The sequence below is a fragment of the Geotrypetes seraphini genome, chromosome 10, assembly GCF_902459505.1.
Source record: "Geotrypetes seraphini chromosome 10, aGeoSer1.1, whole genome shotgun sequence".
Lineage (NCBI taxonomy): Eukaryota > Metazoa > Chordata > Amphibia > Gymnophiona > Dermophiidae > Geotrypetes > Geotrypetes seraphini.
In genome coordinates this window covers 78,317,557-78,333,801 of record NC_047093.1, presented here as the reverse complement: position 1 = coordinate 78,333,801, position 16,245 = coordinate 78,317,557, and the positions used below count along the sequence as shown (strand labels likewise).

At 40.2% G+C, this 16,245-nt stretch overlaps 1 protein-coding gene across 2 annotated transcripts in view; it reads left to right on the top strand.

Moving 5' to 3' along the window:
- Positions 1-16,245, top strand: part of CRB2 (crumbs cell polarity complex component 2) — a 151,941-nt gene that overhangs the window by 74,269 nt on the left and 61,427 nt on the right. The window contains exons 2-5 of one of the 2 annotated variants that reach the window (XM_033961166.1): positions 2,538-3,239; positions 12,899-13,094; positions 15,653-15,792; positions 15,940-16,122. In XM_033961166.1, coding sequence (XP_033817057.1) covers positions 2,538-3,239; positions 12,899-13,094; positions 15,653-15,792; positions 15,940-16,122 — 1,221 coding nt within the window. The remainder of the gene's footprint in view (positions 1-2,537; positions 3,240-12,898; positions 13,095-15,652; positions 15,793-15,939; positions 16,123-16,245) is intronic. The other variant, XM_033961167.1, reaches the window with a different exon arrangement.

Genomic DNA, 16,245 nt, shown 5'->3' with positions numbered 1-16,245 from the left:
ATTCATCCGGACAACATAGAATATTTTTTAGAATTAGCTTTAAACTTAAACCTTACCACTTTGGTTAAAGATTCTACTCATTCTGTTGGACACACATTAGATATGATCCTCAGTTCTATGCCTCTAAAGGAAGCTTTCTCAAATCCTAATATAATTTCTGTTCCATGGTCAGATCATTTTGTAATCACCACAAGCTATTGTCTAAAATGAGACAAAAACACTTCTCTCCCAAAAACAATCACTTACCGAGAATACAACAAAATTGAATCTCCACTAATCTCTACTTCCTTTAATTTAAAAATTGAAGAATTCAGTCTTTTATCAATAAATGACCAAATTACATCTTGGCACAAAGCAACAAATCAACTGATAGAAAAGCTTGCCCCAATATGTAGCAAAACTATCAGTCAAAAGAAAATTAGAAATCCCTGGTTCACAGAAGAATTTGCACTCATTAAAAAGCAACTCAGGTCCTTAGAACAGAAATGGAGACAAACTAAATCGAGAGATAATTTAGACAAATATAAAGAGCAAATGCAATACTATAAAAACAAAATAAACTTAGCTAAAAAAACATATTACTCCAATAACATAGCCAATGCTAAAAACTCATCTGCCCTCTTTACAATATTAAAAAATCTTACTGTTCCCAAAAGTATTGAGGATCCATCCTTAGAAATGAAACCTAGCGCCCAAAATCTTGCTGACTATTTTATAAATAAAATTAGAGAATGCATCAACTCTTAAACTAATCCTAACACAGATGAAGAACAAATTCAAATAATACCTATCTCTAAATGCGCTAATTTTAATATACCAAATTTAGAAAATCTCAAAATACTTCTTCAAAACATCAATACTAAGGGCTCAGACATCAATTCAATTTCTCCATTTTTTCTAAAATGTCATTTTTCTTATTTTGGTCCTTTTATTCAGAAAATGATAGAAACCAGCTTAACAACAGGAATCTTGCCGAAAGAATGGAAAGAGGCAACCATCCGACCAATTATAAAAAATGCAAAAGATTCAATAGCAACCGAATCAAACTACCGACCCTTAGCTAATCTTCCTTTTCTTGCAAAATTAATAGAAAAAGTTGTTTTTAACCATATTACCAACTTTATAGAAAAAACTCACACACTATATCCCAATCAGACAGGTTTTAGATCAAACCATTCAACCGAACACTCTATGATAGGACTTACAACCAATATTCAATATCACTTAGATCATCACAAATCTGTTCTTTTGGTTTCACTTGACTTATCCGCGGCATTCGACCCCCTAGACCATCATTTACTCATTAAAAGACTATCCTCAGTTGGAATCTCTGATCAAGTACTAAACTGGTTCAAATCATACTTTCAAGATCGTTCAGCTAAAGTTATTTTTAATAGCTCATCATCAAACACTTTCACCAGTTCATATGGGATTCCTCAAGGTTTAATTCTTTCCCCACTTTTATTTAATATCTTTCTATCACCTCAGTCAATCTATAGGATTCTCCTCTTATGCATATGCTGATGATATTCAGCTCCTGTACCCCTTAAATACAGCAGATAACAACCATAAACAACAAACTAAAACAAATAAGCCAATGGCTAAAGAATAATATGTAGGCATTAAACGCAACCAAATCTTCTGTAATGTTTTTCCCATGGAAAAATGATCTTACACTTTCATCACAGATTCTCTTAGACAATACCCCTCTTCAAAAAGTAACCACAACAAAAATATTGGGAGTAACATTAGATCAGGAACTTACCTATCATGACCAGATTAGTTCAGTGGTTAAAAATTGTTTTTACAAATAACGTCTCATTAGATCCTTATCAAAGGTCTTAAATCACGAGGCCCTTAACATTCTAATACATTCATTAATCATTTCAAGGCTGGATTATTGTAACTCTTTATATCAGGGCATAGCACAAAAAGAAATAAGAAGATTACAGATAAGACAAAACACAGCAATAAAAATTATCATTAACTCAAAAAAATACGATCACATTACACCACTTCTACAAGCAGCTCATTGGCTACCAATCACACATAGAATAACCTTTAAAATTTTACTGTTAACTTTTAAAATTCAACAAACTCATGCTCCAACTTTTCTACATCGTTTTTTAACACCGTATTCTCCATCCAGGGCATTAAGATCAACACAACAACAGCTATTGACTATTCCTTCATTAAAGATAATAGGAACCAGAAGATCTACCATTTTCTCAGTTATAGCACCCCAGCTTTGGAACAATTTACCAATTTATATTCGTAATGAATCTTCTTTTGAAAAATTCAAGCGTTCCTTAAAAAGTTTTTTGTTCAAGAACGCTTTTTAAAAATAGACAACACAATTTCACAAATCACCAAACTTCTTAGATCTAAATTAGATTTCTGTATAGATGATAGATTCAATGTAATAAATTAAAATGCGTACATTATATTTCCACCGCTCATACTCCTTGTGCAGACTTCTGAAAGGGAGATGGGTGCAGGAAAAATCTACAACTGACTCTCCTTTATTCTCTTAACAGGAATTTTGTGTTCTGACCAGATAAGTAACTGCTCATCTGGTCCCTGCCAAAACGGGGCAAGCTGCATGGACACCGAGTATGGCTATAAGTGTTTGTGCTCGAGAACGCCCCCAGTGTACATAGGAACAAACTGCAATCTTCTGTACGATGCCTGCACTTTGGAAACATGCCCCTTCAATAGGACTTGTAGCAGCACCCCGGGAAGCCTGGACTACAAATGCATCTGCCCTCCCGGTTTCACCGGTGCGGATTGCAGTGTTGACATTAATGAATGTGAGAGCAACCCTTGCAGGCGTCCAGGTGCAAAATGTATTGACCGCGTGAATGGATATCTTTGCCAGTGTGAAACGGGCTCTAGTGAAGAAGGCTGCCAAGTGGAAATGCCAGTATGCTTGAGTGATCCCTGTCAAAACAACGCAACTTGTACTGAGGAGAGGGGGAACTACACCTGCAGCTGTGACCCGGGCTTCCGTGGAGCCCAGTGCGAGGAAAACATTGATGAATGTGCATCTAATCCCTGCCAGAATGGGGCAATTTGCATAGACAAGGTGAATGAGTATAGCTGCTTCTGCGTGCCTGGTTTCCAAGGATTTCAGTGTGACATAGATATCAATGAATGTGCATCGAGGCCATGTAAACATAATGGCACCTGTTCCAATGAAATGGATCACTACGTTTGCACCTGTGTTATGGGCTATACAGGTAAGTTTTTTTGATTATAAGAATTTGATAATATATATGCACTGCACTTTAACGGAGTTTTTCTACGACCAAGGATGTGTCCCCTATGACAATTCAGTATTTGTCATAGCAGTTTCCTGAGTTTATTCTCAGGGAACACTAAAGTCTCTTCTCCGTATTTATGGAATCTGCCCTAAGTAGTCTCAGATAATTGAATAGTTACTGTGAATACTTTTTGGTGGTATATTGCATTAGTCAGGTATTCTGCTTGTGTTATTTTTGTTTTTTATACAGGTAAGTGTCACATACACAATTGTGGCTAATATACACTATATTATATCATATGCTTATGCTGTGCTGAGGCTGTCAAACCATTGTAATCAGACTTGAATGCTGCCCTCTGTCACTTCTCGGCAAGGATGTATTGCAGTAGGTCTGGGAGACAAAAAGGAAGAAAAGATGTTCCCTCTAAATATAATTCTACATTTCAGATCATGTGATCCTCCTTACCAGCTCTACTGCAGCATGGAGGTACCAGTGGTGTGGTAAGGTAGGGGTTGTCTGCCCCAGGCACGGTCTTTCTAAGGGCGCAGCACCCCTCCATCTCTCTGCCCACCCCCCTGCTTCTCTCCTTGCCTTCTCCCGTATCTTTTTTTACTTCCCAGGTGCGAGGTTGCTGCCCACATCGGCGCTCACTCTGACGTCACTTCTGGGACCCATGCCCAGGAAGTGACATCAAAGAGCGAACCGATACTGACGTGGGCAAATTTAAAAGGTACAGGGAAAGGGAAGAGGGTGCATGCCCAGCAGGGGGGATGGGGAAGAGGGCGGGGTAGGGACGCCACAACCTCGGGCCCCACTCACCCTTACTACGCCACTGGGTGGTACATTATCTCAGCTCAGAATTACCAGATTTCCTCTTTTAAAAAAAAGAAAAGGACACCTGGCCCTGCCCCAGCCCTGCCCTGCCCACACACAAACCTCATGTCTCCTTCCCTTAGCTTGGGGCTGCATCTTGAGGGCCTATGCGCATTCATGAACATCGGCATGATGACATCAATTGCATGCATGTGACATCATCACTTTGACATCCATGCATACATATAATAATAATAATAATAACTTTATTTTGTATACCGCCATACCCAGAGAGTTCTAGGCGGTTCACAGCAATTAATTAAGATTACAAACGATAAGATCATTGGAATTAACATTTTAGGAATGTAGAGGTCATTGAAGTTGATAGGAATATACAAGAATGTACAACGAATATACAAGAATGTACAAGGAATATACAAGAATATACAAGAATGTACAATAGGAAGGTAATATTTTATTTTCAGGAATATACCGGTCATTGAAGTTAATAGGTTTGGAGGGTGGTTCACCTGTATTGATGGGAGATGAAGAAGTGTGAGGGTGTGTTAAGGGTTCTGTCCGTGGAATAAGTGAGTTTTGAGTTTTTTTCTGAAGTCAAGGTAGGTGGGGGCGTCGAGTACAATTTGGGCTAGCCATGAGTTTAGTTTAGCTGCCTGGAAAGAGAAGGTTTTGTCAAGGAACCTTTTGAGACGACATAATTTTAGGGAGATAATTTTATCAGATAGAAAACAGAGGGTAGGGCTAAATGGTCCTTTTTCTCAATGGAGGAGAGAAAACAGTGGAGTGCTACAGGGATCTATATTGGGACCAGTGCTATTTAACTTATTTATAAATTATCTGGAAATTGGAATGACGAATTTGCAGATGACACTAAACTGTTCAAAGTTGTTAAAACACATGCAGATTGTGAAAAATTGCAGGCATGCTTTAGAAAATTGGAAGACTGGGTGTCCAAGTGGCAGATGAATTTTAATGCGGACAGATGCAAAGTGATGCACATTGGGAAGAATAACCTGAATCACAGTTACCGGATGCTAGGGTCCACCTTCGGGGTCAGCGTCCAAGAAAAGGATCTGGGTGTCATCGTAGACAATACAGGGCACAGTCAGCTTTAGGCTTTCCAGACACGGCCCCGAGCTTGGGGCCTTCCAAAACCTGGACAGACTGTCAGGTTTTGGAAATCCCTCTGGGCACCTGGACAGTCCTCTAAAAAGAGGACATGTCCACGTTTTTCAGGCGTAACCCTATCTCAGCTCACTTGTAGTTCCACAGCAAAGAGTTGTGATCTGCTCTAGGGACAAGTATTGCAAAACAGTAATAACATAAGCACTTTAAAATAAGTGTAGCACTATAGTGCTGAAGGAGAGGGGAAAATTTAGACCTCAAGGGTTACAATTATGTTGGGCTTTCAGGATATCCAAAATGAATATGCATGTATATATGTATACAAAGGAGGCAGTGTATGCAGATAGATCTCATGCATGTTCATTGCAGAAATACTGAAATCCAAATTGATCTTTGATCCTTGAGAACTGTATTTGGGGACTCCTGATGCACTAATATACTTTCATCTACATAAATGGATCATGTTTTCTTGTTCTTTCTCCTTATAGTTTGAAGGCAGCAGGAAGGATTTGGTATTTTAAGTATTAGTCTGTGATGAATCATACCTCAAGGCCTTGGAAAACCTGCCCTAGTAATTGTACAACCAATCAAGTCTTCAGGATATCATCTATGAATATGTATAAAGATATTGGATCTAATATATGCACACATATAATTTATTTATTTAAAAAATTATATACCGCTTACAAATCTAAGCAGTTTACAGTTAACCTACACATTATCTAAAAAGACAGTACATCTTATATCTAACAAAACCTACTGCTACCCTCATGCTGAGAAAATCATGCTTATTCTCATAATGCCATCAATTAAACATTATATCCTCTAATTTCCAAAGATATCACAGATCCTATATAAGTAACTGTCATACCTAGTCCTTTCACATAAACACATCAACAAATAACTGTTTTCAAAAAACCTTTTAAAGATATCTCTAGACTTACACCAACACAACTGACCTGGCAATTTGTTCTACAAGTTCACACCTGCAACTGAAAACATATAATTTCTAACTCTTGCATGCATTATGTTTCTTTCCTTCACAGTAGACAATTTTATAGCATTTTCAGATCTCAATACCTTTCTTAAATAATATGGGGCTCATAATTGAAACTTAAACACGTCTAAAAACCCGCCCAAGTCAGCACTTGGTCATCCTAAAAGACAGGTGATGCAAGTGCTGATAATCAAAATGGCTTTTTGGATGTATCCAGGGACTTTTTAGGCCTCTAAATCCTGCTGTGCGCCCAGAGCTGAAAGGGGCTTTTCTGGAGGAGAAGTTAGGGCGGGATGTGGGCCATCTTAGACTTAGTCATCCTGTAGGGATAATCAAATTTTTGACCAGACTTCCTAGGTGAATCTTATATGTTGTGAGTTAGACGATGTAAAAGCAGGTATAAGTGCCAAAAAGGTTTCAAAAGTGACCAGATAACCACTTCAGGGACAAAGTAAAGACCGCCCCCCCTGTGTTCACTGACCCCTTTGCACCCCCACAATAAAAAAATAAAAATGTACATACCTGCCTCCGGAATATCAGCATCTGCAATAGGAAAGCCTAATAGAGATACACAGAGGTGGCTTAAGTAGTCTGGGGGGGGGGCTAGTGAACCATAGAGAGGAGGACCGAGGCCCATAAGCCACTCTAACCACTACATTAATGGAAAATATGAGCCCACCAAAAAAAAACAAAACCCTACTGTACTGCCATATAGGTACCACCTGCAGTTATAAGGGATATTGGAGCTGTAGACAGGTGGATATAGTGGGTTTTGGTTTTTTTTTGGTGGGGCTCACCATAACTTATAAGGGAGTTCTGGTGAGATGTTTATGTGGCACCCTTTTTATGAAGTCACAGCAGTGCCCTATAAGGTGCTCCTCTGCTCTGTCGCCATGTCTGGGTGGCCAGTCCATCACAATGCTGGCCCTTGCCACGTCCTAAAGGTCTTGTTCTGGGTGTTTGGGACTTGAACAAATTTTTGGTTGCGAATGTGGTATAAAGATAGACCTAGTGGCGGACTGGATGATCAAACGCCTGGACGTACAGAGAAACATTTTTTGAAAGAAAAAATATTTTATATGTACTTTTAGAGAATGGACATTTTGCCACTGCTGACTTTGGACGACTAGCGCCTTACATCAAATCAGACTTAGACATTTCTTTTGATTATGACCCTCCACATCTCCAACCTGTTTTGAAAATATCCAGGTTCTCTATCATATAACACTCGCAGAATTATCGATAGCACATTATATTGTCCGGATAACCTAGAAGTGAGACTAGCTGTAGTAATGCTGAGACAGACTTGGGAAGACCCCTCTTAGATAACAGTAAGAAGTGTGCTGGCAATTTTATGGTGTTGAGATTTTAATTCATTTTGAGTTGTTTTCCCTTTCATTTGATTTTAGTGTATGTTATTGTGAAACAGCATACTCTTAAAGACCTAGCCTAGGATTCAAAACTCTAGGAGAAAGCTCCCCCCTCAGGATCTCCTCTTGTATGTCTTACATCTTGTATCTCTTACCCTGTGAGTCCAAAAGGGGCAGGAGCGTTCCTTAGACACTCCTGCACCACTGGTGATTGTGTACAGCGCCAGATGGGTGGGAGTAACGAGTGGTCACACCTGCCCCATTTGGATCCATGGATGAAATGAGAGAAAACTTCATTCATGTTTTGAATTGTAGATTTGGTTGACGAGGATTTGCCAGAAAAAAAAAATTAGGAAATGTTCTTAACATTTCCTTTTGGCTGTAAATAAAAAAGGAAATTCTGCACTCATTGCTGGCTATAGATGTGCTTTCCTTTTAAAATACTCTGTGACTTACTCCTTAGTTCATTGTCATATCAGTCATACAGAAGATCACTGAAAACCCATTTATTTGACAAATTTGTTTAACTTCCTTAAACGATTTCCTCTATGTCTTCCGGCATGCTCCTACCTATGTTACACGCCTGTTTGTTTCCTCCTACTTCATGCTCATGATGTAATTTAGATGCATTCATGTATTAAGCAGGAGCAAAGCATTTTGGTGAAAACCTTTCTAGCTCTTGAATGACTTCTGTTGTATCTTCATAGGGGTCTGTGAGTTTCTCTAATGGGACCTGGCAGAGAGAGTCAGAGGTCAGTAGAGATGGGTCATACCTATGTTGCAGGCTAATTAGTGAAAGGATAAACTGCCACTATCTCAGATTAAATTTTAGAGTGAAGATTAGTGGAGGGATTCAAGTAGATGGAGAATAGTCCAAGTTGAAATCTGAGATTACAACTGCTACCAGCTTGGCTACATTTTTCTTTCTTTGAGAGTGCCTGTTGAGTGGTCACTTGGGTTTCTTCTGGTCACTATTGGTCACTCAGGCTTTTCTGGTCACTACTGCTCAGTCAGGCTCTTCCAGTCACTACCAGTCAGTTCAGATATTCTGGTACCTTGGTCACCATGGGCCCACTGGTTACCAAGAATTTCTCCTTTCTGTTCTTTCTATGCTACAGGTCTTGTCTGAAGCTTCCTATTTCTCTGAGGGTGAGATCTTTTCCAGCTTGACTCCAAAATGCAAATGAGGTTGCTTTGTTTTGCCTGATGGGAAGAGTTTATACCCAACAGTTCTTGGCACATGGCTTCTCATTGCTGGTCTCCTTCTGGGGTTATCTGGATCTACCTCATCACAGTACTTCAATATTTTTTTTATTGCAAGCTCCATTGGATCCTCTTACCCTGGTTAACTCAAGTCACTAGAAACAATCACATTTACTTTGTGCTTCTCATGCCCAAACAAAGGGGATGTGATGCACTCATTAACATAATAAGATGTTCTCACAGAGCCCCACTCACAAGCTTTTTGTGAGAATCTATTCTCAAGGCTGCAGCTGCCTGGTTCTTCACTCCAGCACTGTACCTGTGAGTTAATCTTGTCAAGTGCCCTGTTGCAGCAGCCTTTCCCACACATACCCCCTGGTACTGACTGGCACTTTATCTTTTTTCCGGTCTTCCCAGTGTTTACATATAATTGCAGAGTTCTGCTTGTGCGGGGCACCATGCTAAGCTGAGAATTCTGCAGTGGGAGGGCGAAAAAAGCAGATAAATCCATTTTCACAAGTTGCCTGTGTCACTAAAAAAAAGCTGCATCCTACCTGTGAATTTATGCTATAAATTCACAGTTTTGACTAGCTTTGTTTCATGCTTCCACTTGGCAAATAAGTACTAGGATGCTATGCTTGGTGTAAAAGAGTAAAGGAAATATTTTTTTTTGTCTTGAAGTGAAAAGATCTCTCAGTGTTGTTGCAAACGCAGCAGTGCATTCTTTATTAATTTCAGTTTTTAATTGAACTCCCATTTACATTTCTGAGTGCTCCCCTCAGTGCACCTTCTTTGTCAGTTAAACTTCTCCTAAGAGGTTCCAAAGCTCAATAGTCAAATTCTCAGGTTCAAGTGAACATGTCCTGAAAAATCCTCATGTGTATATGTAACGACCATATGGTCACTATATTGATGAATCTCCTATGGAAGTGCATTCCAGAATTATGATCAAATGAAGGGAAAAACCCTCTTGTTTGTTCTGTCCATCTGGCAAAAGAGAGAGCGAGCCAGAAAAGCCAAGAGCACTTCTTGAGGAAATCGTCATCCTCAAGGGGAATGGATCATGTACAGTTTCTGTCAGATCACATGAACTGTGGTTGCTCATGAGACTGCAGGTTAAAGCTGACTTCACAAGTTTAGTCTTAAGGGCAATAGAGGTCAAATATTAAAGTGAGGGGAATATCTAGGGTGACTATCAAATCTAATATGTTTCCCGAGTGAGTTGGAGAGATTATCATCTGAGAGAAGCCTAGGTTGATTAGTGTTCTTGTGAAGTCTTGCAGTGCACCGGTGACTGCAGGGTGGTCATGAAAGGAAGTCTTCTGAGACTATCTGCTTGTGGGATATTGCTAGTTTACCAATGATAGCCAATAGGTCTTCGAGGGTGCTCATTGGTAAATGGGGGGCGTGGTAGATTAGAATGAAGATGAATTTTGTTGTGGCCTACTGAAAAGATAAGGCATTCTAGTGCTTGAAGAACTATAGAGTTGATGAGGTGGGAGTTTAACCTTGATTTAATGTTGGCAGCCACCCCTCCACCTTTATCATCAGGGTGGGAGGACACTAGCACTTGGTAGCTGGGAAGAGGGGGGGGGGGCATAGTATGCTTAATGTTGCGCCTTGTATTTTAACCATGTTTGTGATCAGAAGAATGTCTCATTGGTTGTCGGTGATAGCGTCTGTCAGGATAATATCTTTATTATTAAATATTAAAGGAATCATGGGAACAGTATTCTACTTCTATCTTTCCTTACCAATTTATACCTTTGTTTTTAACTTGGGGGTCATACCGTTAATGAGAATGCATGAGATTTTGAAAGCTCTGCCCAGTAGAATGCATAGAAAAATGAGGGAAGATAAAGGCCAAATGGCCCATCCAGTCTGCCCATCTGCAGTAACCATTATCTCTTCCTCTCTCTAAGAGATCCAATGTGCCTATCCCAGGCTTTCTTGAAATCAGACACAGTCCCGCTTACCTTACATGTGCAGTGGCGACTTTAAGGCAATGTTGCTGGGGGTGGAGGAGTACCCTAGTGGTTAAAAGAGCAATCTGAGAACAAGAGAAACCAGGCTTCAAAAGCCTTTTCTCCCACTGATGATGGTTCTAACCAATGTGCCAGGTCAAACTTAAGGGATCACTTACTGAGCTTTATTGATGTGAATCAGGTTCTACTGCATGCTTTTCAAAGCCCTAAATGGCGATGGACCAGCCTACCTGAACAACCGCCTAACTCGAACCAACTCATCCAGACCAAGGAGAACATAGTTGCCCTTTGCTCCCCCCCCCCCCCCAATTAAAGGCATAAAGCGCAAGAAAATGCACGACGGGCTACTAGCCACGCAAGCAGCAAAACTAGACAGCCACCTCTCCAACTCACTGATCTCAACGCCAAACTACAAAACCTTCAGAAGAGAAATAAAAAACATGCTCTTCAGAAAATTTATCAAGCCAGACCCATAATATAACCGATTACCTCCTTCTGTTCCCAGCACCTAATAAATGCCAACCAAATAACCATCTTGTAATCTTACTGGATATGACTAGAATGCCTCTTTTTGTAATCCGTCTAGAACCGTAACGTATTGGCAGAATAAAAGACACCAATGTAATGTATTACACATCTATTCAAGTTAGCTAAGTACTTAGGAAAAAATTGGCACATAGCATTATTTTTTTAAATGCTTCCAGATTTAGGTGTGGTTTATAGTAGCATATGCAATGCCCATCTGCATGACTAACATTTAGACGCAAGTATTTATGTTAATGAAAACCAGGTTTAAATGTCTGCACTTAAATTGTGCGTAGAACAGGCATATTCTGCAACAGTGCAACTAGCTTTTAGGGACACTCATGCCCTGCCCCCACCCCTGGCTGCACCCCCTTTTCAGATCCACGCAGTAGAATGTACACACCCCACTTTATAGAATCTGTTTAGAAAGTTGTGAATGTAAATTCTAATTAGTGCCAATACCTATAATTGCTTGTTAACTGGCAATTATCGGTCCTGATTAGTTTGTTAAAGACATTAAAAACATAAGAGCTGCCATACTGGGACAGACTGCAGGTCCATCAAGCCCGAAGTCCTGTTTCCAACAGTGGTCAACTCGGGTCACAAGTACCTAGCAAGACCCTAAGTAAAACATATTTTATGCTGCTTATCCTAGGAATAAGCAGTGGATTTCCCCTCGTCCATCTTCATAGTGGCTTATGGATTTCTCTTTTAGGAAGTTACCTAAACCTTTTTTAAACTCTGCTAAGCTACTGCTTTCACCACTTTCTCCATTAACTAATTGAGTTGCACTCACAAATCTGCAATACACACATATTTGCATACATGAATTTTGGAGCAGTATATAGAATCAGGGGGACAGAGCACAACTCTATAAAGATTTTATTATTTTGCTGCCTGGCAATTTCTGTATGTAGAAATACACAGGGTGATGAAACAGCATGTAGGCTTTCTTAGAGCCGGAGTTGCAAAGTACACACATATTTTATAAAATGCATGAATGCATACATATATTGACACCTGCAGAGCTGCATATGTTGCTCTTCTTGAACTGCTCACGTGTTACAAAATTAGGCCTCTAGTTTGTAACTAGGCCCCACTGAGAATCAGGATATGGATTTGATTAATTAACAGGACTTGTAGTATTTAATACACATTAAGGGGAGAAATTCCTCAAGCAGCAGCAGTGTATTTAATAACTGTATACATGACAATTACACCCCCAGGAATATCCACATGACTTTCCATACTACTTTACCATGGCTGTGGGGTCACACAGTAAACCCTTTTATTTGTGTGCAATATGCTTTATAAGTGGGAAAAAGCTTTGTAAACTACCCCTTATCGATTATAGAACTCACTGAGTGAAATAGAAGAGCAGACGAATGGTTAGGGAATCCAGGGTTCAAATCCTACTTCAGCTCCTTCTTATCTCAATGGACAAACTTTGTGAGCCCTGAGGGAACAGGGGGAAAAAAACCCCCTACTTTACCTGAATGTAACTTTCTATGAGCTAAATCCAAAATGCCCACTTTTCCTGCTAATAAACTAGTCCCTCTGCTAGCATTTAATAATGGTGTGTTTTTCCTCATTAAGGTTTGAACTGTGAAACTGAAATAGATGAATGTGAATCAGATCCGTGCCACAATGCTGGCACATGCAATGACCACGTGGGTTTGTACAGCTGTACCTGCCCTCCAGGTTACGAGGGAACACACTGCGAGGTGAATATAGATGAATGTGAAAGCCAGCCATGTAAAAATGGAGGACAGTGCAAGGATCACATCAATAGGTAAGGTGTTACCTCTCTCACTCACACAGATTGATTTCTTCATATCAGGCTACCTACCTTTTCACTTTATTTGCATTGCAGGTCATAGAGTACTCATTGTTAAATTTCCTAAATGTTATGGAGGTCATTATAGAAAGCCTGTGCATTTTCTACATGTGTAAATAGCATGTTTGCATGTGTAATGTGCTACATGTATAAGTGAGAGCAAAAAAAAATCCCCAGCAGGGTAAAAAAAGATTGTCCCCATGCAAAACCAACACAGAAACAAAGGAGTAAGGGGTCTGACAAAATGTCTTCCAGCCAATGTAAAGTTCAATAAAATCTCTCACTGTGCTTCACAAAGAAGCGCAAAGAAGCTTCCTGGAATCTGAAGCACAGTGAGGGATTTTCAAATTGGTTTTCCTGTTTTTATTGGGATCTTTTAATTTTTACATGATATAAGAATTTGTGACTCCTGATACAGGCGGGTGTGTGCTGAAACACGACTCCGTGTTGAGACTTGATCTAAATAAACTTTACATTGAAAAAAGACTTGATTTTATTAAACTTTACATTGGCTACAAGACATTTGCTTCTTCTTTTCTATATGTATACGTGCCAATTTTGTGATGATGCTATTTACAGATATAGAAGCTGTTGAGATCCACAGATTTGAGGGAGTATTTGCTGTGTAGTTTGGACAGCCCAAAATATAATCCTCCATTCCATTTTATGATTTCCCTGTCTATTACACTTACTCTATGGTAAGTGGGTCAACTATCTGCGCATATGGACCTGGGACCCACCAATGATTAAAGAGGCAATTGTACTTGTATCTAGAGAATGACACAGGGACAAATTTTTCCCTGTCCTCACAGGAACTCATTTTCCCATCCCATCCTGAAGAATTCTTGTCCTGGCCCTGCCCCATTCCTGCAAGCTCTGTCCTCATCTGCACAAGCCGCAAACACTTTAAAATCCTAAGTAGCAACATTCTAGAGCTCAGATTGTGATGTCATAATGCTTCATTCCACCAATGCCTAAGCTCTGTCCTCATCTGCACAAGCCTCAAACACTGTAAAATCCTAAGTAGCAACATTCTAGAGCTCAGATTGTGATGTCATAATGCCTCATTCCACCAATGCCTAAGCTCTGTCCTCATCTGCACAAGCCTCAAACCCTGTAAAATCCTAAGTGTTCGAAGCGTGTGTGGTTAAGGCAGAGCTTACAGGAATGGGACAGGGACGGCGACAAAACTCGCAGGGGACAGGGCGGGGAAATTGAGCTCCTGCAGGGATGGGGAAAAATTTGTCCCCGTGCCATTCTCTACTTGTATCTGAGGAGGCACTCTTCTGTTTAATTGGTTTCTTTTCTAGTTTTGAACTTGCACATGTATTTTCCAGCACATACATATTTCTACTGGATGATTGGTGTGTATGTGTGAATGAGTCCTTTGTGATGCTGATTTTTTTTTTTTTTCCCCCAACATCATATCTTTGTAATGTGGCTTTTGCTGAAGGATATACACACCAATAAATACAGGAGTTAATTCCCACTATCTTTCTGTTTCACATATTTTACAAAAGACTGCATCCAGCAGAGTCCTTTGTAAAATACGCAGTGAGCTGGGAATGTCTTGACCTGGATATCACAAGTCCTAATGTTGGGCTTCAAACACCTACTAAGCAGGGTTTCACTGTTTAAAATATTAAGATGCCCTTTTACTAAGCTGTAGCAACAAAAAAGGCATGGCACGTCCTAACACAGGACATTCCCACGTGCTGAGCCCATTTTTACCACAGCTATAAAATGGGCCTTTTCAGTTTTTGCTGGTCCCGTGTGAATTTTTCCATTAGCATGCAAGATTGGCAAAAATATTAAAAGGAATACTTCCCATTTAGGGGACAGTAAATGCTCCTGGATTAACCAGTTAGCGCACGCTAATGTAAACACTCTAGCTGGTGCTTCCATGCTAATTTCCCATCCATGCCGCGCTCCTCGCAAAATAGTTCCCCCAAATACATAGCGTTCAAGACATAGCTGCGTCCTTCACTAGGCCTTTTCAGTGCACCAAGCCCACATTAGGAAAAGTCTCCTTAGGGAAATCTCAGAACCTGAAAGAGCAGCAGCAGCAATCACCAAGTAGAAGTTACCAGCTTTTATACCGTAATGGATTTTAAGCCTCGATACCAGGCTCCTAAGTTTTTGAAATGTTGTGTTCTGCCAAGTAATTAATTAAGACGCATCGGCTACACTAGTGCTTCTCATCCCAGTCTTCAGGACACACCCAGCAAGTCAGGTTTTCAGGATATCTGTAATAATTATGCATGAGAGAGATCTGTATACACTGTCTCTTTAGTATGCAAATTTAACTCATGAATATTCATTGTTGATATGCTAGGGCACCTGACTGACTGGCTAAGCTCTGAGCATTGGATTGAAAAGCACGGGGCTGCTGTAAGAGTTGCCAAGTTTTCTCAAAGCCTGTTTATAATAGTCCGAATGAAGATAAGCTGAGATCTTGAAATTGCTATTTGTCAACTGAAACCACTAATAAGGGCATTGTTGGCTTATTTCAGGTATCAGTGTGACTGCAGCGACACAGGTTTTACAGGCAAGAACTGTGAGGTAGACATCCTGGAGTGTGCCTCTGGACCATGTCTGAACAATGCCACCTGTCTAGAAGGAGTCAAGAACTACACCTGTGTCTGCTGGCCAGGTGAGGTCACAGTAATATCAAACTGACTGCGCTGTCAGATTAGCTCCATATGACAACATAAGCTGAGAAAGACTCCTTTTTATGTAAATATGTTCCATTTCATATAACGATACAATGCAACTCTAAATGGTACTGGTCTTCCTACAGGTTATACAGGTGAGCAGTGTGAAATCGATGACAATGAATGTAGAGAGGGGCCCTGTCAGAATGGAGCAGAGTGTTTAGAAAGATCCAATCAAACTTACTACAGGGTTCTGCCGGAATTCAGCAAGGAGTTCAGCTATATGGAGGCTGCAGGCTACCTCTGTCGATGCCAACCTGGATTCACAGGTGAGAAAAGCCAGTCGGCATTCTTTTAGAGACTTGATGCTTGGCTCGAGGGAGGTTATGTGGAATGATGCTGAATAGAAAATAGACCACTGGCATGTACGATGCCGGCATAGAACTTGCATT